The 25756-nt window shown below is 38.2% G+C and overlaps 5 protein-coding genes across 7 annotated transcripts; 3 read left to right on the top strand and 2 right to left on the bottom strand.

Annotated features, from left to right (window-relative positions):
- The first annotated feature begins 1502 nt into the window (after positions 1–1502).
- LOC112193133 lies at positions 1503–5889 on the top strand. Of its 2 annotated transcripts, XM_024333169.2 has the most exons (6): positions 1509–1842; positions 3625–3717; positions 4130–4262; positions 4609–4885; positions 4995–5049; positions 5404–5889. In XM_024333169.2, the coding sequence occupies exons 1-6, from the start codon at positions 1714–1716 to the stop codon at positions 5476–5478; spliced, it is 762 nt and encodes a 253-aa protein (XP_024188937.1). In that variant the 5' UTR covers positions 1509–1713; the 3' UTR covers positions 5479–5889. The 2 variants fall into 2 exon arrangements, with proteins under 2 accessions (XP_024188938.1, XP_024188937.1); XM_024333170.2 differs by lacking the exon at positions 3625–3717 and having other exon boundaries at positions 1503–1842.
- A 669-nt stretch (positions 5890–6558) lies between these two features.
- On the top strand, positions 6559–10015 carry LOC112193132 (nudix hydrolase 23, chloroplastic). Its single transcript, XM_024333168.2, has 8 exons — positions 6559–6997; positions 7251–7382; positions 8288–8364; positions 8541–8676; positions 8775–8915; positions 9011–9069; positions 9304–9371; positions 9629–10015. Exons 1-7 carry the CDS (start codon positions 6734–6736, stop codon positions 9362–9364), a joined length of 870 nt encoding a protein of 289 aa, XP_024188936.1. The 5' UTR covers positions 6559–6733; the 3' UTR covers positions 9365–9371; positions 9629–10015.
- Positions 10016–10634: 619 nt separating this feature from the next.
- LOC112193650 (metal tolerance protein C2) lies at positions 10635–14450 on the top strand. The gene is made up of 10 exons (XM_024333874.2): positions 10635–11149; positions 11240–11348; positions 11480–11519; positions 12153–12229; positions 12724–12812; positions 13226–13295; positions 13436–13474; positions 13561–13711; positions 13793–13882; positions 14022–14450. The coding sequence occupies exons 1-10, from the start codon at positions 10741–10743 to the stop codon at positions 14121–14123; spliced, it is 1176 nt and encodes a 391-aa protein (XP_024189642.1). The 5' UTR covers positions 10635–10740; the 3' UTR covers positions 14124–14450.
- A 318-nt stretch (positions 14451–14768) lies between these two features.
- On the bottom strand, positions 14769–18797 carry LOC112193649 (disease resistance protein RPM1). The gene is made up of 3 exons (XM_024333873.2): positions 18528–18797; positions 17827–17945; positions 14769–17274 (listed from the first exon to the last, which is right to left on the bottom strand). Exon 3 carries the CDS (start codon positions 17266–17268, stop codon positions 15139–15141), a length of 2130 nt encoding a protein of 709 aa, XP_024189641.1. The 5' UTR covers positions 17269–17274; positions 17827–17945; positions 18528–18797; the 3' UTR covers positions 14769–15138.
- A 3168-nt stretch (positions 18798–21965) lies between these two features.
- Positions 21966–23733, bottom strand: LOC112194823 (probable disease resistance protein At5g45490). 2 transcript variants are annotated; one of them, XM_024335066.2, is made up of 2 exons: positions 23582–23733; positions 21966–23354 (listed from the first exon to the last, which is right to left on the bottom strand). In XM_024335066.2, exon 2 carries the CDS (start codon positions 23335–23337, stop codon positions 22153–22155), a length of 1185 nt encoding a protein of 394 aa, XP_024190834.1. In that variant the 5' UTR covers positions 23338–23354; positions 23582–23733; the 3' UTR covers positions 21966–22152. The 2 variants fall into 2 exon arrangements, with proteins under 2 accessions (XP_024190834.1, XP_024190831.1); XM_024335063.2 differs by having other exon boundaries at positions 21966–23348.
- Between the last annotated feature and the right edge of the window lie 2023 nt (positions 23734–25756).

The following is a 25756-nucleotide window of genomic DNA, read 5'->3' as shown; positions in this document are numbered from 1 at the left end:
CGTCCTTACAAAATCCGTCATTTCTAAGGCACCCAATTATGGTATGAAAAACAAATTATATACTGTGTGAGGTTGCAACAAAACAAGTAAGCAATAGACCAAACGGTTACAACAAACTTAGTTGAGCAACTGAATGAATCAAATACTTCTTGAAAAAAAAACTGAATGAATCATACGGTGTAGCGGATCGTCTCGCTTACCTTGCTAGCTTGTTTGCACTTGATGATATTTGGTTAGAAGAGACTCCTGCTATTATTCAGGACATTTTCTACGAGGATTATTGTAATTGATTAGAGCGCGGGGTTCAGTTTTATGTCCCTCCCAACGCAAAACGCAAAGTACTACTGTTAATATAATAAATGGAACCGAACGTGGAGCTGAGCATCTCAGTTAGGTTGGGTTCTAAACCCTTAAAAAAAAAATAACACAAATAACACGTTTAGTTATTTGAAATTAAGAAATTCATAAATCGGAGTTGATTGCAAAGGAATTAATTCCTAAACCCCACCCCTTGGTTTTGAACTATGGGTTGTTAAGAAATAAGTTTCTTGGAAAGCTGGGCAAGAGGGCCGAAGCATGCAGGTCAGACGGGTGGGGGCAACATGCTCTCTTTGGCGGTTCTCAAATCCACTAGGGTAGAGGGTCGGGGTAAGACTATGATCGTGGAATCTGGCCCTAGCACAGTGGTGGGGATGAAAAGAAAACCGGTGGAGATGCTGGAACGTGTGGGGAAGAGGTATATATGGTTTCAGGAACCCTTACTTCAGGTAGATGATGGCATGCAGCTTGTCTTACAGCATAAGCATGGCAAATTGTTTCACCACGTAAGAAGAAACTTGGCAGACCTAAAGGCAGCAAGAATAGGCCTAAGTGTGCTAGGGAACTTGCGAAGGACATGCAGGGGAGGAAAGCTAAGAAGTGGAGGCTAAGCGAGAGTGACAAAGATATCCAAACTCCTACGGAGGAGGAGATGGATGGTAATGTGGAACATGCTCAGATTGTGGAGGCACCAAAGGGAGGAGAAGTGGATGGGGTGGTTGAGTTATCCTCATCTCCTACCACAAATGTTTAATTGTCTGAAGGTCGCAAAGTCTAGGGGTTCGGTTGTTACATTTACTTAAACTGCTTCTGAGTTTACTAGGCTTTGTTTAAATAAAGGTGCGTACTTTGCTTTAAAAGGTGGGTGTACTTGGGGGTGCGAGGTTCTGTTTTAATTTTTAGAATATATACTTTATATGTCCTCAGGGAAAACTCTTTCTGTCGGCCCTTCAGGGATGTATCATTACTAGTACTGCTTGCTGAACTTTATAAAATTGGATGACCTATTTCGATTCAAAAAAAAAAAAAAAGTTTCTGATTTTAAGGTGAGATCTCCTATCATTCTAGTTCTTTTTCGTGTTAGTAAACACAGCAGAAAATATATTTAGAAATCGCTTCTCTTATTCCAGTACTCATTCCAATTAAGTAACGTGTTATCAAGACATCGACTCATCATGTGAGAACCTTGGACCAAACCTAACCGTAACTTGTGGTTGGAAAGTGGAACCTGGGAACCCAATATGTAATGCCCATTTCGAGTCGGGTCATAGAAGGTTTTCCCAATAATAGTCGGCGTAGCTCCAGGGACCGTGGACCTGCTATTTTCCCCTCTCTCTCTCTCTCTCTCTCTCTCTCAGCTCTCGAGTCTCATCAATTCTCAGAAAAAAAAAAAAAATGAACAGCGCGATGAAAACGGCTCTCCTAAACTCAAAACTGAACTACTCGAATTATGTGAGGAGTGCCCTGTTTCATTCAACCCCTGTGTTGGATCGTAAAAGACGCAACAACAACTGGGAATCATTTGTAAGCCGTCTCTCTGCATTCATCTATGTTTATATAGTTCTGGGTTATTTTGCATTTTGTTTAAGGATTATAGTCTCTGCTAAAGTTTAATCCTTTTGGCGATTTGGCTATGCCACGATCAGAATTTTTGGTTTTGTTCTTGCTTGTATTGATTGGTTTACTTGCTGTTCTGGGTTTGGCTGTGAAAAGCATGTGGAAAAAGTAATGGTTTCATTTGGTATTGGTAATTTGCTAAAGGAGAATGTGGCGTAACAGGGTTCAATGGTTTATTAGCTGCTTATTGGTGGACTTTTTTGCCCAAGTTCATTGATTTTCTGCATTTTCTCTCGAATTAATTTAAGCATTATGCTGAAAATTCAAGGTTTCTTAATCAAATAGAGTTTGCCACATTTCTGCCTTACTAGCTTCTGCATTCACTAACGTAGATCTCTCACTTTTAGTTGATTGGAAATTACTAAAGAATGACATTGAGTGAGAATATAAAAACTTTGAAATGCTGCTTAGATTTTAGTTGTGTTGACATTCTCCATGAGTGTTAGTTTGTTACCATGTGTATGCGGAAAAAAAGAAGAAGTCTATCTGTCTTATGATTTTGTAGTCCTAGAATTTTTGTTCTCCCCCCTCCAATAGTGGTACATTTTGTGGAGTGTTAGGTAAGAAGTTGCGGTGACATTTTGAGAAGGGGACTGTATAAGTTCTTTTAGTGTGTCAAATTCAAATATTAAATCCTGGTTATCAAGGGTAAAGTTGAATAATGTGACTATTGGCTTTCAGATTCAATGGCAAACCTGAGGATTGCATTGACAAACTATCAATCATTAACTTCTAATCTTGACTTTAGAAATGTGATGTAGTTTGTTTGTTCATAAAGACCAGCAGAACAGATTTGTTACCATTTTAGGTAGCTTTCTCAAAAGGAACTTTGATACTTGTAAAATTGAAATATCTGGTCAGGTAATAGATAGAGTGATCTTTGGTTATTATATTACTTTATACTTGCAGAATCCTAATGTCCTCACTTCTCTACTCAGTTTCCTATTTTGTGGGGGTGGGGAAGCATGTTCCGGTTTAACAATATTCTTTTGTAGTATTTGTAACCGTACTTAATTTTATCCAGGATTTTGATTGTTGCTACTGAGATATAATACATATCTCTAAACATGCTTTGCAAATCTCTTACATTAGGGAGTGAATTCAGAGATATTAGGTTTTAGAAAACAACTGGAAAAGGACACCGTTTGAATGACATCTTCAATGAAATATTAATATATAGTACATTTAGGGTTTGGATTGTTACTAACAGCTTTATTTATGAGAGATTACCAACTAAATGTATATCCAGCAACCAACATAACATCACACTATGACATTCTTCCACAATCTTAAATCACATACAGCTGACAGCTCTACCAAGATGGGTCCGACAAATACCTCACTTCTGTTAATGTGCTCTTTGTTATATTGTTTCTTTTCATTAGTTACTACTTAGACATTTAGTTGGCTGTTAGTAACGCCGGAAGCTTTCATAAAAACGTTGGTGTTAATCTTTCATACATGTCTGATTATCAGGTAACTGGCCAATTTGTTGCATGAAGGGGACTTTAATTGTCGTTAGGTTGCAGATAGATTTGTTTTCTATAGATATATGGGATGTCTCAAATTTTAGCTTCATTCGTGTTCTTTTATTTCCTTTGGAATTACAATACATTATACTCTCTTTTCTTCTTTCTGATAGCAATTGAAAATTATGTCAATTACTTAGTTATGACTGTTTATTTCCAGAGAAGCCACAACTATTCAAAAAGGTCCAGAAGGATACATGCAAAACAAACATTATTGCGCAATGTCAATGATTATGCAGACTTCCTATTTCAGGTTCCCTGTCCTTGTTGTTAACTTTTTTCAAATTGCAATTGGCAAGAATACCTGTTATTATCGCATTCATTGTTAAGCATTTAGATCGGTGGGCCCGTGTAAATTTTGTTCCAGAATTTTTTAAATTGTCAATTGCTGTAGATTATTTTGAAGTTTCTGTGTTTTTCTTCTTAGTGGTGTCTCTTGTTGGACATGACTGTACTTTATATTTTGGCTTCTTTTCATCCCAGTAATGACTTGCATATCTCATAGATTGCTCATGTTTTAAACTATTTTTTTTGGTCAACTCATGTTTTTAATATTGTTCTGGGCATTTCTTATGTATGCATAGGTGATTAATTAGTGACCTTTTGCAAAATTTGTCTTCTTTCTGTTTTGTGATTGTCTTTTATGTATCTTTTGAATGTTGCAGAAATGGCAGAATCCGTATGATTTGAACGAGCCATCTTCAAATAGAGGCACTTCATGGTTTAAAAAGCAATACTCAGCGAAGGGCTCCAAAAAGAAATGGGGAAGCAATCAAGGAGCCTCCAGCTGGGGCAGAAGTAAGTACTCATGCAATAAAAGACATGTAGCTAAAATTATGAATGTGAATGACCTATATGATAATTCGGGTCCTCTCAGCTGTTCCATCTTGGAAACATCTTTCACCAACTTTAATAGGAACATTGCGTAGTGGGAAAATGTTTTCATGTGGGGTTAAAGTGCACTTTTGGTTGACAAAGACCACTGGTGTACGTTTGTTGGGGTTTTCCTTGTGCATCATCTCTTATATATCAGGGTTCGAAATAGGCACTTTACATCCTTGCATGATTGATGCATTTGTCTTGATTACTTTTCATCATCCTTGAAGTTCTACATAATCTAAATGCATTCGGAACACTATGTCAGGAGGTTTCGAGTTTTGTGAAGATTATGTAGATGTAGAGACCATTTTCCAGTCCAGGTTTGGTGGGAGTGGATTCTTTTACTGGTCATTTGTCAATGAAGATGATTCACAGCGGAGAAGCTCTTCAAATTACTCTAATCACTCTGGGAGATCATGGAGTTGGAGACATCGTAATGAGGAACAATACGAATCTGAGTCTGACGATTCGGAGTCAGATGAGAGGTTGGCCCTTGGATTGAGTGCTGCAGGCCCTCTGAAACTTGAAGATGTCAAAAATGCGTGAGTTATTTTAGCAGGATCTCCTTGTTTTACCCCTTTCCCCTCTTGTGCACTCACATATATTGGTATTTCCTTATCATCTAATCCCTTCACACTTTCACAATTTCAGATATCGAACCTGTGCACTGAAATGGCATCCAGATCGTCACCAGGGCTCTTCCAAGGTATCAGCATGCTCTAACCATACATTAGGATTCTTCATATATTGAATCTTGGCAGATGATAGGGCCATTAGCCCATGCAGGCGTGGTGACTGCCAGACACTGATGCGTGTGGTTGCCTTCGTGGGGCATTTATGTTTAGTTGGAAGTCACTTATGTGGCTCCAACGGCTTTGTGAAGCTCAGTTAAATGAATTTGTTATGTTTAATATCATGAGTAGTTAAGTGAGAAAGTGGATTGCCTTGTCATTATAGAATTCACAAGTTGTACTATTTTACCAGTGGTAAAGTGGAATATATCATGGGTACAATCTGTTACCTGACTCAAATAATTTGCATTTGACTTGTGGTATTGCAGGCTGCTGCAGAGGAAAAGTTCAAGCATTGCAGCGCAGCTTATCAATCTTTATGTGATAAATTGGCTGTGAATTGAGGGTTCCCCAACTCTACTAGTTTGGTTAAACTGCAGATGCTATTAGTCTGGTAGATGTAACATATCATCGCAACTGAATGAAGATGTAGTTCTTTTAGGCTTGAACCCCAGATGACCTTCGGAAGGTTGGTGGTTCTACCTTTAGGGTCACCATGGGAAAAGGTAACTGAAATTCGTAGTTGAAATCTTTTAATGAAACAGCCAGAGAATAGGGATGCCTCTATGTTGGTCGAAGGGGCAGCAGGCTGGTGCAATAATCATCCAATGGTGGCGGTAGCAGGCGACTTTTCATTGCTAGAAGCCTAGAAGTATGGAGGCATTCTTTTAATTCATATGTTTATTGAGGTTGTAACAATAATTGTACTTTTCCTTATTTTCAACAAGGTATAAAAGATCGATCTTGGTGAATCATTGAGAAATTTACCGAAATAAAAACAGGTGGATATCAACAGAAGGTCAAATACATAAGACAGATGTTGTTAAGAAAAATGTGTACTATATCAGGAAACTCTCAACCGAAACCAAAAAAGTATATATAGATGTTTTTGCCTTTCTCAATTTAAACAAATCCTAGTTGTTGGCTTAACCAGGTCATAATGTCCAGAATCTTGCTGGTTTGCAATTTGTTGCTGCTAGATTTTTCAAAGTCGTTTTGTTTCAAGTCATGAGCTTCATTTCTCCTGCAATATCAATTGTTTTGTTTCAACTCAGATTTACAACGACTGATTTTAGTCGAACTCACTCTCTTTCTAATCCTTAATTGTCTTAAGCTTCCTCTCGTGTAATTTTGGTCCTTTTACAAAAACATAAGTTTCGGTCATTTTACAAAAAAACGAAAGTTTACCCATGTCTAGGTTTGAGTCCCACTTCCACCAGTTTGTGGCCGACAGGTTTTTAGAGCTTTCACTCCTTTTAGGTTCGTACCCCATGTTGCAGGAGATTAGTCTGACTTTATTGGGATACTCTCGTAGACCTCAGTTTCGAATACCGATTGGATATGTGTGTCACTAACTTACTAACGTAACCGAAGTAGTAAAAAAATGGTTTAGTAGGTGAATAAAACTCGCTCAAATTGACCGAGTTAACGCGGGACACCACTCCATTCTGGACAAAAGCGATAGCATCTGAAAAATACCGAATACGATGCAGCTCACTCTTTTTTCTGAATTCTCTTGTTTCTCTCTAAGAATTGGATTCGATTCTCTGGTCCAATATCTTGGTCAAATTTGCTGTTACTAAAAATAAATATCATATAATGCTCAAAACCATACAGATCTTGGGCTCTTCATCTGGGTTGGTCAAGCCCCAAACTACTAGTTGTTGTAGACTCTCCTTCATTTCTTCCATCTCCACCAAACCTTTCTCTTCTTGTTCAAGACCAACCAATTTGCTATTTCCGGGGCCCTCAGCTCGCCGGACTCGTTTCGGAGCTTTCAGCATGTCCTCGGCTCATTCCGGGTCTAACCCAGCTGCCCCTTCTTCTTCTTCTTCTTCATCGTCAACTGTGGTTCAGTCAGTTGTAAGTTTCTTCCGGTCTGAATTCAATTGCAAAGTAATGGGTTTCATACAGAATTTTGGTTTTGTTTAATTTGCAACTGGAGAAACTTTTGGTTCACTTGTTCATTTCACCTGGATAATTCTGTTACAGCACTCCAGAAACACAATTGACCTGACACACTCTTAGGCTGTAATACATATCAAGCATTTGAATTTTGTTTAATTTATTATGTGGTGCTATATTCTTTACAAATTTAGTTTCTGTTACTGTGAAGGGCAATGCTCGTAAGATCAATTTCTGCCAGTGGTGCGGTGGTCCAACAAAGCATGAGGTACCTGATGGAGAGGAGAAAATAAGAGCTATTTGCACCGTTTGTGACAGGATTGCCTATGAGAACCCGAAAATGGTATGCTGTTTAAACTAGAGTTTGCTTTGCAAATGGAAATTTCATTGAGTTGTGCAACTGCCAATCAAGGAATGCATTATTCTATTTTTGTTTGATTGAATATCTTGGGTGGGTTTGCACCTGATGCATTATAATTGTCAGAGTCTGTTTATTAGGATTTACATTAACGCGAGACAGTATCAGTTAAAGAATCTCGTATATGATATTCAAAGACTAATGTTTTTCTTTTGTCTCCATGTACCTACTTGCTATCAATACTATCATGGTTAAGGTAGATGGTAGGATATTGTGTAGTAGTTTTGTGGCAACTTTAATATTTGTTCCAGTTCCATGTGTGTTTTGCTGTCACTTGAGATTTATATTGTAGACTACGTTGCATGCATTCAAACTTGACTTAATTTATTAATCACTATTTTTCATTTTTTTTTTTAACTTAATATTGTGTGGAATATATGCTACTACAAGCTTTTGTTTATTCTGATATGATGGAAAATTGAGGTTAACCATGCAATTCCTATACGTTTTTAACTCATTAATTTCAGAATTTTATAAAGGCTACCCTGGTTTTCAACTCAGCATTGATTCTTAGGATCTTATGCTGTAAAAGATATTGAATGCATGTGTGGCCTTCGCTTACATATTATTGTTGTAAGTCTTGTTATATTATTAACCGTCTGGTCTAATTCCTTTTCCTTCTTTAGCAAATGTTAAATCCTAGAAGAAACAAATTAGAAATCAAACGGAGGGAAAAAGCTTTAAATGTTGGATGTACAGTGACGTTCAGGAACTTATGCTAATCTGTGTTTTGGTCCTTATTACAAGCTGTGCTATGCACAGTTGAATTGTTTGTTTTCCTTCAAATGTGACATTAATTTTGATATTGTCTGCTCAACTGATGTTTATAGGTTGTGGGATGTTTGATTGAGCATGATAACATGGTTCTACTTTGCAAGAGGAACATTCAACCATCATATGGTCTCTGGTATGTTTGCTAACGAATGAAGTATTTATTTTGGAAGGGCCGAAGGGCCAACTGATTTGGGCAATTTTTGAATAGAATTTATGTCTAAGGAAACTGGGTACTAGCAACTTTTTGTTATAATGAATGTACCATCTTGTAGTTGAGGTTTATCATCATAGTAATTGTTGGTTATTTAGGACTCTTCCAGCAGGTTACCTAGAAATTGGGGAATCAGCTGCAGAAGGAGCAATAAGGGAAACCTGGGAAGAAGCATGTGCAGAAGTTGAAATTGTATCACCTTTTGCTCAGTTGGACATCCCTCTAATAGGCCAGGTAAGTGGGGGAGCTTCTCTTTATTTATATAGAATTTCTTTCTTCATTTTCAAAATTTTGTACACTTGGTAAAGATGCTTTTGTGTTTCTTTGAGCAGACTTACATAATTTTCTTAGCAAGGCTGAAGAAAGCCCAGTTTTCACCAGGTCCTGAATCATCAGAATGCCGACTGTTTGCACTTGATGATATACCTTTTGATTCTCTGTCATTCTCGTCAATGGTAGTTACTTTAAAATTGGTATGGGCTTCTTTTGAACAACCTACAACACCTATTCAATTACTAGACATTACTTTTGTCACAGTTTCTTACCTTTTATGGGCTTATGGCTGCAGTATGCTGAAGATGTGAAGGCCGGGAAAGTTAAGTTCCACTATGGAACCATTAATAAAAGGTGCGTTCAGTTATATGATTTTCCAGGTATAAAAGAGTACAACGTTTGCAATTTCTGCTGTTCTAGGGATAAAAATGACTCATTGACATTTGGCAAGACAAAGGACAAAAAAAGTCCAACCACATCTAGAATGGAATTAGACATTATTGAGTAGTTCAAATTTGATTGTTGTAAATCTTCCAATGCTGAATATCAAGTGCTATTGTGTGTTTGAATCTTGATGTTTATTTTCAGGCCTGGCACAAGTCCTTCTGACATTAATGCCTATACTTTGGATCATCATATGCAGTCCTGACAAGATGGTAATTTTTTATTTATTTATGTTCTTGTATTCCCTTGCCCACCATACAATTATGTTGATTTCTGGAGCAATAACAGTGTACTCCTTTAATTCCAACCTGTAGTTATGGATGTGGCCATGTATTTGTTGTGGTCTGCACATAATGTTCTTCACATAAGTTTCCTTATGTTTTGTAAAGTTCACCATCTCAATTTCATCTCCTGTACTTCTCAACGATAAAACCCACATTTTTTATTTTCATAATGTCACTGTTTCCAGGTTTCCGAACCCAGCTGGTCTGATAATTGGAGTTGAACTTTAAGCACAATGGTGAAGTCGGGGGTTGTAATCTATGTTGAGAAATGCAAGTCAGTATCTCCAACTCCAGAATCTGTTGTATAGGCATTCATTCTCTTATTCCGAATTCCTCATAGTGCCAAGTGAATCAGCCACACAGTTGATATGCATAATTTCAGCACCTGAAGAGGATGCTTCTACTTATTCGTCAGTTGCGTGTCAAATTCCTTCTCACGTATAGAACCAAATTGTAATAACATGGACCAGCTATTCAAAAATCAATGAAAATTTTTCTCCATCAGCTATCAGTTATTTTCTTGTACATAACATATATTTGATTACTCTATATGTAGCTGATTCTCATGTTCAGTATTAAGTTTTCCATCCAAGCTTGAATTTGTGATAAGAGTAACTTTGGAGTTCCTTATCTAAACATCAAACCGAGTTTCCCATTCAAGCATACATTAACATTAATGTACCGATAAATAAAAAAGACATAATTCAATTTATAGATTGACATAGAAATAGAGTAATCTCATACTAGTCTACCTCTGAATCGACTTATGACACGTTTACTTAATTGGAATTGAAATAATCATGAATCGGAGATAACTGAAATGAGAGACGAAAGGAATCGGTATTGATTGAGTTGATTTCTAAATCTATCTCCCCCCTTCAGAATTAAATTCTTGAATATTCAGGAATCGATTTCTTATAAAGAGGTGGGACCTACACTCATTTTGATTATTTCATGTGTTAGTAAAAGCATGAATACTTTTATCTGGAATCATTCAAATTCCTTTATGTGTTAGTAAACGTAGGAATGAATTTACCCCGTAATCATTCCCTCTTATTTTAAGTGAGTAAACATGTCCTTAACGTATCCTTCATACATTTACCAAGATCAGTCTGAGCCGTTGATCAGCAATCAGGCGGCAGGTAACCCAATACTTTTCGATTTTCTTGGAACAAGTCTCTGCTACTACTGTTTACTTGACTTTGAGACTTTGAGTTTCCAATTAGGGTCCCGAAATAAATATGAATCTGAGACTTGAATCCCATCCCTAAATTTCAAACCAGAAGACTCCCCTTTCATGGAAAAGAGCAACTCCTTCAAAGGCTCCCAGAGTCCATGGAGCTCCGATTTCGGCCTGGGCGCCACCGATCGGAGGCTCGCGTTTTCCCGCCAAGCCTCGTTCCACCAATACCACGACCCCCCGCACACGCCGCGCTCCATCAATCTCAACGACTCGTCGACGCCGTTTCTGTCCCGGAGCGTCTCCAGTATCGACGTCCCGCCGGCGGCCGAAGAAAACGACAAGCTTCTTTTCGGCGAAGGAACAGTTTCGGCCGAGAAATTAACCTTTCTCGCGATATTCGAGTCGGTCTTTCGGACGCTGAGGTCCGGAAATCGGCATATGAAGAGACTGTTCCTCTTGATTTCGCTCAACGTGGCTTATTCTACTGCCGAGTTGTGTATTGGACTCTTCACCGGACGTGTAGGTCGGTAAAAATTTGTGATTCGTTACCTATTCTTCCATGTAATTTTGTGATATGTTTTACATTTGGATTGCTTCTGTGGTGTGTTTTCAGGTTTGGTGTCAGATGCATTTCATTTAACTTTTGGGTGTGGCTTGTTGACGTTTTCGCTCTTCGCAATGGCGGCTTCTCGAAAGAAGCCTGATGGAATTTACACTTATGGGTGAGATTGTTATGTCCTCTTATCACTGGAAATGGTGAATTGTTTTTTTTTTTTTGTTGATAAGATTTCGGGATGTTTTGGATTTGAGAATCATGTGTGTGTTGTGTTTTCCATTTGTTCTGTAAAAACAGGTACAAGAGGCTTGAAGTTTTGTCAGCTTTTACCAATGCTGTAAGTATTTCACATTTCATTTCTCTTGCCCCCGACTTTTCTTATAATTCTGGAAACTTTGTTTTTGCATGGTAAGCTATGTAGTTTCTCTAGTATAGGTAATGACGCGTCTGTTATTAGTATATGGATAATATGGTTAGATTAGTTTTACTCCTGCCTTACTATGCCTGTTGTCCTTTATTTAATTCTTCCGGTACGTGATTCTTTCACTTGAGCTCCAATTTATGGCAATTCTTGATACATTTTTTTTTTCCTTCATGCTTGTGGATTTTGCATATCTTCCTCTTACATGGCTGTTTAATTTTGTAAGCACTTGTTTTCTAGGCATTGTCTCATTTTTAAAAGTCCATAGTACAATCTCTTAACAACCAATAATTAGTAAAATTTCATAATTTGCAATGCAATGCCATTATGTGAACTTGATTAAGATGTTTTTCTGGTCACATTTAGATGGAAGCTTTTTCTTTGATCCACATTTGTTTTCACTTTTGAGCTCTTAAACATCTTATCTTGTTGTGTTGGAAGAGATTCCCCTCTTTTTCTCTTTTGGTTATAAGTATTGAATAACTTGGCTTCCATGCATCCTCGGCTAATATGTGGACTTTGTTTTGATTCTGCTACACATGTAGACAGCTGTTTCTGTTGTTTATGTCATTCTCCTTGGCTGTAGAAGCGCTTCACGCATTCATACAGGATGAATCTGAGCACAAGTAAGTTGGTCATGCTTACTATAATGATCTGATATATTTTGCATCTAAATGTACTTGTTCCACTGATAAAACTGTACTTGTTCCAAGTTTTGTGCCAATTGGACTAAATTCTTCTTGTAGTTGTTGTATTTCTTTATATACACTTCATATTTCTTGGGTCACCATTTCATATGCTTTCAGTTTTGTTCTGAAATTTGCATTTCATGAGAGTCCAGATGCCTGTTTTGTCTTTTTTTTTTTTTTGCAAAAGCCTGTCTAGATTTGCGTGTTTGATATGTATCTGTAACTGAAACTGAGGCGTATGGCAATGACTAGGTACTTGTGCATATGCTTTATGTGCTTGGTCGTTTTGTGGGTCAATCTATCTATTCATCATCTTCTGTATATATGTAAACATCAGTTGATGAATTTCCATGCTAGAAATTGTTTGCTTTCTCATTGATTCTAGGATTCCTTCTGATGGATTTTATTATCTGTTAATTTTCTGGTTGTAGGCATTACTTGATTGTTTCGGCAGTGACAAATCTACTGGTGAATCTTATTGGTGTTTGGTTCTTCAGAAATTATGCTCGTATCAATCTTGGTAAGTTTTCAGCGTAGTTTATGTATTGTGTGGAGACCTGCTTTTGACTTGACCTGGCTCTATGAAATTCCTTGGATTTGAGACCTACTTGACTCTAATGCTTCTCATTGTGATTTGATTGGATAAAAGATTGCACATAATGGGCTTAGTATATCCTCGGTGCTAATACAGCTAGGTTAAACCTCGGAACAAAGGCCCTGAAAAGTACCAGTTAAAGTGATAGGAAGGTATTAGCGAATGCATGGGATGTTATCAGTATGCATTGAATATCAATAATTCTGTGCACTTAGGAGGGTATGAACATCTGAAGATGAGATGTTTGGTGGATTAGCGGTATCTAAAAAGAATAAAAAAAAGAGATTTATTCTGCCTCTTGCACATTTTCTTATTTAGCATACATATATGTCTTGCAGTTTACAGGAATGCCGAAGATATGAACAACCACTCAGTTTGTCTGCACGTTCTTGCAGATTCCATTCGCAGGTAGAATATACTCTATTCTTGGCTTCATCCGCCAACTCTCTCTATCGTAAACTAATTGCCTTTGTGTGCCTGCATGCTCTATATATTTTTCTCTTATGTAAACTTCCATCTGAATCTGGTGTATCGAATATGTTTCCCAGTGCAGGGTTGATACTGGCATCCTGGTTTCTGTCTCTTGGGTAAAGACTACTTCCTTTCTACCTTATCTCTTTGTTTCCTTGGTTGATTTTTCTTCCTCACCTGAGATCTGTTTTCAAATATGCAGGGTTGAGAATGCAGAAGTTTTGTGTTTTGGACTAGTTGCAGTTGCAGTTTTTATGCTTGTAATGCCACTCTTTAGAGCAACTGGTGGTATTCTGCTCCAAATGGCACCACCAAATGTTCCAACTTCAGCATTGAGCAAATGCTGGCGACAGGTTGTATATGATTATATAAGAAGCTTTATTAGTAAATGGATTTTTTAATATTTAGCATTACTTATTCTATATTCTTCTTAGATTACCGCCCGCGAAGATGTTTCTGAAGTTTCTCAGGCTCGGTTTTGGGAAGTTGTTCCTGGTCATGTTGTCGGCTCACTCTCAGTACAGGTAAAAGACTACTGAAAACCAAGTTCTATGTTCAGTGCATGTAGATGATTGCAATTATTATGTACGATTTTGCATGTTCTCTTCTGGGTAACAATTTTCTACCTTTTCTACGTTTAATGGCTGATGCTAATTCTAACAGGTCAAGAAAGGGATAGATGATCGCCCAGTTCTTCAATTGGTGCATGGGTTGTACCACGATTTGGGAATACAGGATTTGACCGCGCAGACTGACTATGTCTGAGATTTTTTGTTTCTGGCTTATGCATTGAATTTGTTGTTGGTAAAAATCATATCGAATTGGAGTGTTATAGATTTTTTTCTTGGTAATGTCTTGAGATATAGATTGTTCTCACGTTGTTTCAAACCATGGCATCACCGGTAGAAGGTAACCAAAATATATCCTGTTATGAAAGAGAGGAATTCGATCTGATCCATGTCACTGTAATTTGGTGTAATCAATATCGTTCTCTTTCATTTTAGAATTATTTGGGCCAAGTTCTTCATAATAGTGAGAAAATTGAAAGACCATCTCTTGTAGCCGCAAGTATAAATCATTACTCTGTAACCATAGATGGAGCCATTACTAATTTGAAAAGTCAGTATTATATTATCCTCCTCGTCAGACCTGAAGATTTTCCGAGTGAGAGTCTAAAAATACTGATAACATTTATAGAGTTGTTCTGTTGCAAAGCCTACCTCCATTAATGTTATCAGTGTTTGCAGGGAAGGGGAAAGCTTATATGTATTTCTTCAAATAGGTATAGCTAGTCTGATTCCTTATGGTATTTGCAGTAGAAAAAGGGACAGGACACATCGTTGTACTCCATACAAGACATCACATATTTTGCTTAACAGTCGTCTTTGTTAACAATTGAACAGTTGAATATCAGAATGTCTAATTGTCTCTAACTTGGTAGATTCCTCTGATGATAATGAACATAGAAATTTTCTTCAAATCCCAAGTACAATCTACACACAAATTTTAAGAAACATCAAATTTTATTGAACCCAAAGACCTAAAGAAAAGTATTTTCTCAGCTTCTTTGTTGAACTGGGCAAACTTTGTCACAATAATGTATAACTCTGTGCTTTTCTAAATGAAACACAACTAATTTCTTCCTCAGAAAAGAGAATAACGAAATCATAAAGTAAAATGTAACAATGGAAAAACATACTTCACTATCGTGAGCACTTGTGTAAGATGATGAAAAATGAATGCATCACACTGAAATTTCCACTTGCTCTGGTCACATTTTTCAGTTTCCGGGCTTCAGCCAGACTCCAGTCTCATCGCATGGGAAGAAAGTGGTCTTAGGGCATCTAAATTTCTCCACATAATTCAATTTTGGAAATGCTGACTGGAGGTCATTCCAATCCATCTTTAGTTCTCTCAAGAACTTCAAACGCAATATCTCAACTGTCCACTTGTCACTCTCCTGAACTTGACCTAGACTTTGGAGCTGTCCCCCTCTAATGTAGAGTTTTTCCAGCTTCTTGAGCATTCCGGGAGTCAACCAAGTCGGTGCTTTCATATGAGGGTAGCATTGCAAGTCCAGTTTCTCAAGTGCTTCAAAATGTTCCCGAATCCTCGGAGCCAATATAGCCCCTCGCTTGAAGGTTAATGACCTTGCCGGGGTTTTTGGCACATGATTTTGAATGCCATTAGCATCATCTTCTTTTCTGTTACCTCCACTGGCATCCGTTGTGCTTGCTGTTTTTGGTTGTGCTCCAACATTGTCCTGCTTCCTATGCTTATTTTGGCGGTTGGCAAGAAATTCTACTCCTCCCCATGCTATTGTTAGCTTTTGAAGCGAACCAAATCCTTGTAAAACGGTGAGCTCTTCTTCGTTGGGAAAATCCTCCCTGCTTGTGTTAATTGTCAATTTTTTCAACTTTTGCAATCCTGACAAATCATGCAGAGTACATGAAGTGTGCTTCTTGGGATCACCAATTATGAACCCCTTAAGAACTTCGAGTTTTGAGAGCAATGCGATCCCCTTAGGCATACGATCCAGTAAGTAACACTCGGACATATCCAAGTGTGTGAGCTTCTTAAGCAAGCTTATTTTTTTCGGAAGCACCTCTAGATTGTGACATGCTCCAAGATCCAAGATCTTCAAACAAACAAGCTTGCATAATGAATCAGGAAGCTCCATGATGCCCGATATTCCTCGAAGGCTGAGAAACCTCAAACGTGTCATAAACACCAACGCTTCCAAGAACTTGCTGTCAACTAGTTCAATGTGATGTTTTGCCCTGCTGTGCCACCTTCCAAGATAAAGAACCTTCACATTCTTCAATTTGGACCATTCCATTTGGGAAAAATTCGGATAAGAATCGTTCACATTAAATATAGTCTGCAGTTTTTCTAATTCCGCGGTTATTTCCACCTGGGTTTTCTTTGCCGATTTCAGTTGAGAACCTACCAGTTCAGAATCACTTACCAAACACGCGCGATAAGACTTTGAAAATTCAGTAGTTAGTCTCCCTTTGTCATCAAAATCTAAGAACTCAACGTCTTTGGCAAGCCGAATCACCGCTGAACGAATTAGGGGGTGCATTTTAAAACTGTGCACGTCTGATCTCCGCTTCTTCTTGACCGGTTCAATGCAGCCCTTCACTGCTAAGTCTTTAAATATTCCATCAGCAATTTCCTCCACCGTCTCACCATCAACCGGAGGGTAGAGGATCTCTTCTCCAACCCACCAATGTACCAAACGACTCTTCTTTAGAACCTCATTCGCCGGAAACACCGAGAAACTCAGCAAGCAGAGCTTTGCAGTAACACCAAGACTGTTATAAACATCCTGAAAGTCTTTAAAAGCCTGACTTTTATAGAACACCTCACTTGACTGTAAGCCAAGCAATCGATTGAGATGCTCGTCTCCACCCGAATGAATGCTGGACAGTTGAAAAGTACTGGACCTGTCCAACAACAGTTTGTGCGGTGATGGAAGTAGCAGCTTCAGTTTGATGATAACCTCGCCAAGCACTCCAAGCTTGGGCTTAAATTGCTTTGCAAGCGGCTCGTGGAAGCGGGTCTGCCTTCCTGGAGGCTCCAAAAGCTGCTTCAGGCTGTGTTCTGGTTGCTGGAGAACCTTGAAAAGATCACTTGTGCTTTTTTCAAAAGTGTCCAACCCGGTGAAAACTTGCTTGATAAAAATGAGGTCTTTGCGTAGCTTTTCCATTTCAGTGGTAAGTTCGTCTGCCTCATCGTTGTCGGCGTGGTTATTGGAAAGGTAACCCTTGGCTTTGTTGAGATGCTCGATGAGTATGGGAATGAGGGTCTCTCTGACATACTCAATGGTCAAGCTTTTTTCCGAGTTTGGATAGGAATTTTTTTCCGAGTTTGGATAGGAATTGAGACTAGACAGAGACGCCTCCATAGGTAGCTTCAAGAAAAGAATTCGAAGTAAATGTCTAAGTTGGGTGCAATCATTCTAATTACTAAATAAGTCACAATGCATGTGTTTCTCAAACACAAAAAGCAACAGCAATCAAACAAAGAATGAAGCATAAAATGAATTAGATAAAGGAGAACGATTACAAATCTGATCGATGAGTTGGCTCACTGGAATAAACTTTACCACTACAAGTAACTTATTAAGTGGCAGAATTTGTTATGTCCATTAACTTCTGAGCTAGCTATTGCAGTGTACGTTTCTTTTCTTTTCTTTTTTGCTACATAATTGTATCACATACTATATTTGTAGACCATTTGTCAGGTTGAGATTCCATGCATTTATGTAGAGGCACATTTGTAGACCTAGAATCCTAAAATCAATCATCAAATGATGAAAGACTGGATATATAAGTAATATAACCACATTGGTTCTTTCTAAATAACTATTTGTTGTCAGTTGTCTGTATCAATTCTTTGATATGAGCATAAACTCAATTATTTTTGTGTGACATTGCAGGACAGATTAAGTGAGAGAACTCACCAATTGATTTTTGATTCCGGAATGGAATTAAAAATCTCCTACATGCATACTCGAGTTCACTTCTGTTCCTTTCTCATCCCCATCTTTTTCCTTTGCTCCTCCTCTTTCTTTTACTTCTCCTGGAAACAGAGAAAAAAAAAATTGGAAAACTTCACAACTCTAATTTAGTCATGTATCATGGAGTTAAATTTAGAAATGCCAAAATTGCAAAATTAATTCAACAGAGTGCCCTGTTTTGATTGAGATGATAGCTTCCTTAATGCTTTATATGGTTCAGGGTCAGTAAGGCTCTTTCATAAATGATGTGAGTTTTCTGGAACAAGATCTTCAAGAACCTCTCTCCTCCGCCCCCACCCCCAACAACCTAGCAGATAATATTAGTAGAAATGAAGGCAACTTCTCAATAGTGGGAACAAAATTTCAAAACTGAAAATGGGCATTTTCCGGAAGAAACTTCACAATGGAAGAAATGAAAGTTTTGGAGGATCAACATTGGAGCAACTGAGCAACACCAACCCCTATTACTGTTAGCAGAAGAAAAGAATTCAAATATATATACATTGGAATTTGTAGTCTCAAGCTCATGCGGTTTTCTTGTTATGAAGGCACATGGATATGGAACATTAACTCAATTAATAATTAACAAACCAACTGTAAATAAAAGCATAAAATGAAAATCAAGAAGAAATATAAAGAAAAACCTGAAGGAGTGGAGTTGAAACTGAGAAATCAGAAAACCAATCTGTGGGAGAGACTAATGAGTGTTTCCTGTAAAATTTTGATCGATCAAGCTGATAGCCAGCACTTCTCAGCCATATGCTATGGGATTTTAAATATAGGAAGGGGGCCCAATATGTATGGGTTTCAGACAGCTTTGATCAAATCGTCAACCATTTGTTTGTCTGATTACCTACCTATATATAGTACAATCAGTATCATTTTTCTCTCTCTCTAAGCACTCCAATCTGAACTCTCTCTCTCTCTCTCTCTCTCTCTATATATATATATATATATATATATATATATATCTAAAAAGGTAAAAGGAATGAATGAATCTAATAAATGAGAACATTCTGTGGGGTGTCACTCACTCTCAAGTATCAAGTCTCTACGAAAGCCAACTAATTAAGACAAATTTTCTTTTCAGTAACTAATCTACTTTGCTTTGCTAATTCTTTACTTCTCTCGGGACCAAAGAATCAGCTGGAGAAGGGTTTCTTTCAGTCTCCCTCCCTAACGTTTTCCATTCTACTCTTTTTCTTTACTTCTCTTGGTTTCAGTGCTCTCCAAGAAACAAAGCATGTACTCTTCCGTGCATATACACATGCATAAAGGATGCTTTCGGTTTCAGTATTCTGTTATTCATTACTTCTCTCAACGGCAAGGAATCCAACTAATGTTTTGGATAATTTGTTAGATTCCTTATAGGTATTGCATTCTTGATGCTTACTTACAACTGGTTCAATTCTTGGTTCGATAATATTTATGCTTTGATTCTCAATAAAGAAAAGAACACTACTACGTACTCAACGGACCCTGCACACATGCATATTCCATTGTACAGTGAATGACTTTCAATACCGTATAATGCGTATAGAAGAATTAATACTGAAATAAAATCTTCCCTGCAGCTTATACGTACAGTTTCAAGTGAAAGTTATTACTGAATTCACAGTAAGAGATTATTGGAGAAGGAGATGCAACATGTCGAAGTTCTACAGTTCCATTGGGGAAATGGTATGCCTATTGTCATGGTTGTGGTATTGATAGTACTCTACCAACTATTCGCTTCAGCTGTATGAAAGTGATGCGCGACTTCCATCTGTGTATTTCATGTGTCAGACTACTGCTTACTATAAGGCATAGATACGACAATCATCCTCTCAAGGTCACCAAATAGAGAGGTACAAACGAGCAAGTACATAGTACAAACGAGCAGCTAGGTAAATAAATATTATTGCAAAATATGCGAAGGAGAACGAGATCCGCAGCGTTGGTTCTGTTTGGCTCCAAAACCAGTATGGATGCAAATTGTCTTTTTTGAGCGTGTGCGCAGGCGTGCCAGCACCGTGGGGTGCAGTCGTCGTAGAATCCTTTGACCTGACTTCTTGATCAAACGATGTGGACGAGGAGAGCACCAACCTCGTCACAAGGTTCTTTTCTCTGCCTTCCGGAAAAGGACTTCTTGCCTTACTGGTAAGGGATTTGGTTGTGATCTCTTCGCGTCATCGAATCGATACTCAACGTTGTAGGTTGAGCAGAGCAATCACTGGGAAGTTTGGAGAAAGCACGGGTTTGCTAAAGCGTATCTTTAGCTTCACTGGGTTGCAGGTAGATTTGCAACTGGGTTGCAGGTAGGTTTGCTTCGGAGAGACTTTGATAATCGCTGAGATTAGTTGATTGAAGAGTAGTTCTTAGCTGTGTCGTCTTTAGCCTCTACATATAGGCTGCTGCAGATTCTCCTTCCAAATATGAATGAAATACTATATTTTAGGCCACAGTTATTGGCCTTGAATCAAATCAAAACTCTTAATAGTTTTGATAACTATCATAGGCAATTAATAATTATCCTCCTCTGTTGCCGCTAGAATGTAGGTAAGGATAATTGCCTCTTGGAGTCCTGGACGTAATATTCTCGGATGCGAACTGTTCGCTGCCATGCTTCACATATGTCCATTATATCATTTCCTTAATTGAACCACGCATGTATATATGTTCATATATATCTTCGCGACTTTGCGAGGACTCCCGGTCCAACAATCATGCACATATATATATACAATCATGCACACACATATATATATATATATATATATATATATATATATATATATATATATATATATTGGCAGCAAATAGTTGATGGCCCACCATGCTATGCCTTCCTTAATTGCAATATGTGAGATTGTGAGTAGCCTTGATTCTTGCATGGCTCATGGCCTCATGAACGTCCATGACCCTTTCCTTGATTACCACAATCAACCATAATTGCATGCTCCTATATATGCCATTACACATTAATTGCATGGGAATATATGAATATTGAATGGCCACGTGATTGCTCTCTCTGTGCACAATCTTGGTAATCAACCAAATAAACCACCAGTAATTACTAAATATATGATAATTAATAGTAGATCGATGAATATCTAGTCTTGCTTCAAAATTGTTTGGCCTCTAAGTAGGCTTTATTTAACCACTGCAAGTGGCCTAGTGGTTCTTGCCTAGTTGGGTGTGCTCCCCAACCTAGGTTCGAAACCCTGAAGCTGTCAAAGTGGCCAGGCACTGTGCTGCAATGCACAGTTGGAGCATTTCACATGCGCCGAAGGAGTTTATATATTTTGGGCCTAGGAAGCCTTTGGGTTCCCCTTGACAAAGTCAAAAAAAAAGAAAAAAAAAGTAGGCTTTATTTAGCCTCTAAACAATATATTTCGAACTCGTTGGAAATATACTGCTTGGGCCACCGATATTGGCCCGATTTCATAGAGTCCCCCTCGTCGGGAAAAAATGTTAATTTTGAGTTCAAACAGGTTCTACTTCTGCAATGAATGTGACTTTGATTGCCATGTTCACTGCATTATTGGGAGGTATCCTCAAGTCAAGTTAGGAGAAGTTACAAGCATGATGCTAATCACCAACAACAACTTGTCACCCTGGTTGATAATAAAAAGAGCCCTATTCCTTTTGATAGGAGAGAAAACAATTTTCCTTATGAGCATCGTGGTAAACCTTGCGAAGGATTGGTCTCTGAATGTTCTCGATCAGTGTCATGTAAACATCCATCACAAGGGATTGTACGTGTGAGAAAAATTGTAACTTATCCCAGCAGAATACATCTATGCATGCATGGGAGTTTCAAATTAATATGTCTAATTGCTTTGGCTTGTTCAGTAAGGAAACGAAGCACTTACTCTTTAATAATGATCGGAAACTTGCAGATGATAACCCAACAATACAGTGACTAATTTAACTGACAGAAAAAAATTAAATACTTACTAGTATTTGCATCATTTGCAATTTGACAAAGTTGACAAATGATGGTCAATAAAGATGTTAATTAGCCCCCACTTTTGCTGAGCAATTAATCATAAGCATGAAGTTGAGAAAAAAGGAACAAAAAAGAAGAAGTTAGATCGAAGTTGATCTAAAACATTATTTGTTTGAAGTTTCCACATACAAGACTTTAGCAAGATCAAATTACTTGGTCTAAAACTAGGATAATTATTTAAAGATGAACTAATAAAGCACAAACAACTTCAAAGGTAAAAAACAATGAAAATTGACAAACAATTAAATTACTGGGGTATTATGATTCCTTGATGGCTTCTAGCTTCTAGTACGCTCTCCTTCCTCCTGCATTGCACGCCCCATCATTTTTGCAGCTAACGGAAGGCCACCACATTTTTGTTTTACTTCTGATTTTAGTTCTTCCAAGATTGAGGGAATGGTAGGTAACAGATATTCGTCAACCGAGTCTGTGAATATTGCCCAGCAGCTTTTAGTGTCCAACATGGGCTCAAGGTGATGTATATTTTCCTTCCCAACCATCATATTTGCTATGTCTTCATTTCTGCTTGTAACTATGACTCTTCCTCCACTGCCTTTTGGAAATCCATATGCGAAACTGTCACCCCATTTCTTATCAAGAGTCAAACTGGAATCCAACTCTTTATACCATGAGTCTGTCTCCCTAGCATCATCAAGCACAATTAGATACCTCTTGCCCAACAATTGCAGATAAAGAGCACATAGCAGTCCTTCTAGGCCAGGTTTTACATCACAAATCGACTTGACTATTGCCTCTTCGACTCCAAGGTACCTCAACATTCTTTTGACAATTGCTAATTTAAGATCCTCATCCTCGTCGTCATCCGGGTGTCTGGCCATGCACACCCAGATCCTTGGATTGAAGTTGTTTTTCACTTCATCTTTGTTGAACATCAGTTGGCAAAGCGTTGTCTTTCCTATACCATCCCTGCCGACAATGCCTATTGCCTTGAACTGATGAACATCACTTCCTTTCTTGAGAAGCAAGTTTTCCATGGACAACACCTCATCATCAAGTCCATAAACCTTTGTTGCATCTACTGCACGAGTAGTCCATCTCAAAATGTCTCTATCATGTGAGCTTGAATCACCATTAATACGTTGTTTATTAATGTCTCGATTTGATGCATCCTTCGTAATGGCCTGGAGATCCCTCTTGATCTGTCTCAAGTCTCTCCGGATTCTGTTAATAGTAATTAGCTCCTTCGGAGAGTTGAAACCATGTTTTCTTGATAGCATCTTGCAGTCGGTCAAAAGATTGTTGAGCTTGTAAAGCTTGTCCCTGAAATTGGTTGCACTCGGAGACTTGACTATTGCAGGCGTGGATGAACTGAACATGTCTTCTAGCAATCTCTTTATGTCTTGAAATTGGTTGTACCTTGGAATCTTGGATATGCTTTTGTCCTTCATATCAAGGCCGTCCAGGAACTTGTCTTTCAGGTGCAGTTCCATTTCTTGAGCCATTGGACCAGTCTCTGCAACTACACTCTTTTCTTTACTCAAAGTTGAAATAGCAAGTAGAACACAAATTTTTTCTTTTCATCAGTAATTAATTTTTCTTTAGAACTTGGAGACTTGAAATGCGTTACGCTCGTATGTTAATATAATTGCTGCTCCAAAATCAGGTGGAAAGGCTGATGTCTAAGATGCATGCATGCGTAATTCATAAGCACAAACATAAAGATAAAGAAGACTGAGAGAATCATACTGGCTTGTGATGGACTCGGAAATAAAAGTGTGAAACAAGAACGAAGCTGTGCAATGGACTAATGAGAGTGCATTCCTGTTGATAGAGCTGATATGATGCGTCTCATATCACTTCTCTGCCATTCTGTCTCAGTTGTGAATATAGAAGATTAACAGAACTAAAGGCCAACAGTTTGGAACATGGTGGCCAAGTCAAATATCATGAAGTCATGAAAAGAGGGAAGGAATATGGCTTGAGTGAGCTTAATCTGCACTCAAACTAAACCCATAAAGTACATATAGGATCTTTACTTTAATTATTATATATTTTTGGGTTAGTTAAAATAGTGGCAGAAGTCATAGGGCTGGCGTTTTGACCCGGAAACCCGAAAAACCAGCCTGGACCTATCCGGACTGCTGGGTTCGGACCGGGCTTTAAGAAAAAAAAACACACGAAAATTTGAGGCCCGGACCGTTTAAAAATAAAACGGGCCGGTCCTGGGCCTGAGAGTACACCATTGTGAAAGCTTGGATAAAAGCCCGAATATGTTATATATGCCATTATGCCACATGTCTTTCTCTTATAGGCTCCACGTTGAGCCTTCTTTCAATTAATAAATATTTTTTTTATATTTTTTATTAGTCTTCCTCCTTCTCTCCCTACGTTGGGCCCTTCTTTCTTTTCCTCCTCCTCTCTCCACGCGTCTTCTCCTCCAGATTTTCTTCTTTCTTTATTCTCCTATTTCGTCTTCTCCCCCAGATTTTCTTCTTTCTTTATTCTCCTCTTTCTTCTTCTCTTCAATTCTTCTCTTCCCAGATATATCCACCTCCGGCGAGCCACATATATCAACACCATCATGACCCACTTATTCTCCCTCTCGCTTCCTCAGCCCCGACTCCTTCAACTAGGTTCGTCAACTATGCCTTTCTCCAGAGCACAGCTACTGTTGCCACTACAGCGACAACCTCAACTATTCGACCTCCTCAAATTCTCCATCTAAACCCTGACGATTGTGTTTTTGGCTGGATTTCTTCGTCAAATTCTTCAAGTTCATTCATCGGCTGATCTGTTTCTAGCCCGATCGATGATAGATCTTCACCAGATTTTCCAAATCTAGAGATGGTGCAAAAGGCCCGATAAACCCGGCCTGGAAAACATCGGTCTGGGCTCTCTCCGGTTCCGACTTCTGGAAACTTCATCTGAGACCGACCCGAAAACTTCGGGCTCAGTCCTGGGCTCAACATATGGACCTTCAGGCTGGGCCCTTGCCCAGGCCTAGCAGAAGATTTGGATCTTCAGAGAAGCTAGACATATAAAATAAGGAGAACTCCACAAATGGTCACTCAACTATAACTCATTCGACACTTAGTCACTTAAGTTTCAAATATATCACTTTGGCACTCAACTATTGCATTGTTAATCACTTTAGTCACCCAAGGGGCATTTTATCTCACTTTGATCACTTCTCCTATTCATTCTAATACATATTTCTCAATTTTTCACAATTGGTTGGACGAAAATATCATTAATATTGTAACAAATAAATTTTTTAATGAAAAAATTAAATTAAAAAAAAATTAAAAAAGTGATTAAAGTGAATAATAGAGTTAAAGTTGAGTGACCAAAGTGATATATTTAAGAGGTGAGAAACCAAAGTGTCGAATAGGTAAAAGTTGAGTGACCATTTATGATATTTTCCCTATAAAATATGATAGTTAGGAAAGAGAATCGCCCCGATCACCTAAAGACAGTGAGACACAAGTAAATTTCAGTTTTTAAATTTAATGCATGTGACTAAGATTCACTTGTTTTTCATGATCCCTCAAAAATCGTCCCTTAATTAGGTGAACATGTCTTTGGAAGAAAATATATATGACAACTTTTGCTCCCATTAGAGTCAGAAAGCTAGCTAGTTTAATATCACAGGAAGTTGTTGTTGACCTCAAACATATCGAGAAAAGAAAAAGATTATGGTTTTAGCATGGTGTGGTAGGGTTCATTATTTGGCTTGGGGGCCCAGAAGCCCATGAGCGCTCGCTCTGCCCATTATGTTCCCATAAAATCTGCCTGACCGGCCTTATAAGCTCAACCCGAAAGTCCATTCAATGTTAGTATTAATATTTTTTTACATAATTATTAGTTGAAACTACATTGCATTAATTTGTATTCCATCTTGTCTATCGTTAACCACACAAA

Source organism: Rosa chinensis, chromosome 3 (genome assembly GCF_002994745.2).
Source record: "Rosa chinensis cultivar Old Blush chromosome 3, RchiOBHm-V2, whole genome shotgun sequence".
Lineage (NCBI taxonomy): Eukaryota > Viridiplantae > Streptophyta > Magnoliopsida > Rosales > Rosaceae > Rosa > Rosa chinensis.
Note: the sequence above shows the minus strand (reverse complement) of the source record. Positions and strands in the feature narration are given on the sequence as shown.

Excerpts from the sequence above, each read along its gene's own strand:
- LOC112194823 (XM_024335066.2), bottom strand. The coding sequence starts at position 23,337 with ATGGCTCAAGAAATGGAACTGCACCTGAAAGACAAGTTCCTGGACGGC.
- LOC112193133 (XM_024333169.2), top strand. The coding sequence starts at position 1,714 with ATGAACAGCGCGATGAAAACGGCTCTCCTAAACTCAAAACTGAACTAC. Across the intron at positions 4,263-4,608 it reads AGCCTCCAGCTGGGGCAGAA|GAGGTTTCGAGTTTTGTGAA; the intron begins GTAAGTACTCAT and ends ACACTATGTCAG. Across the intron at positions 5,050-5,403 it reads GTCACCAGGGCTCTTCCAAG|GCTGCTGCAGAGGAAAAGTT; the intron begins GTATCAGCATGC and ends GTGGTATTGCAG.
- LOC112193132 (XM_024333168.2), top strand. The coding sequence starts at position 6,734 with ATGCTCAAAACCATACAGATCTTGGGCTCTTCATCTGGGTTGGTCAAG. Across the intron at positions 8,365-8,540 it reads CAACCATCATATGGTCTCTG|GACTCTTCCAGCAGGTTACC; the intron begins GTATGTTTGCTA and ends TTGGTTATTTAG. Across the intron at positions 9,070-9,303 it reads TATGGAACCATTAATAAAAG|GCCTGGCACAAGTCCTTCTG; the intron begins GTGCGTTCAGTT and ends GTTTATTTTCAG.
- LOC112193649 (XM_024333873.2), bottom strand. The coding sequence starts at position 17,268 with ATGGAGGCGTCTCTGTCTAGTCTCAATTCCTATCCAAACTCGGAAAAA.
- LOC112193650 (XM_024333874.2), top strand. The coding sequence starts at position 10,741 with ATGGAAAAGAGCAACTCCTTCAAAGGCTCCCAGAGTCCATGGAGCTCC. Across the intron at positions 11,150-11,239 it reads ACTCTTCACCGGACGTGTAG|GTTTGGTGTCAGATGCATTT; the intron begins GTCGGTAAAAAT and ends GTGTGTTTTCAG. Across the intron at positions 13,883-14,021 it reads TCGGCTCACTCTCAGTACAG|GTCAAGAAAGGGATAGATGA; the intron begins GTAAAAGACTAC and ends TAATTCTAACAG.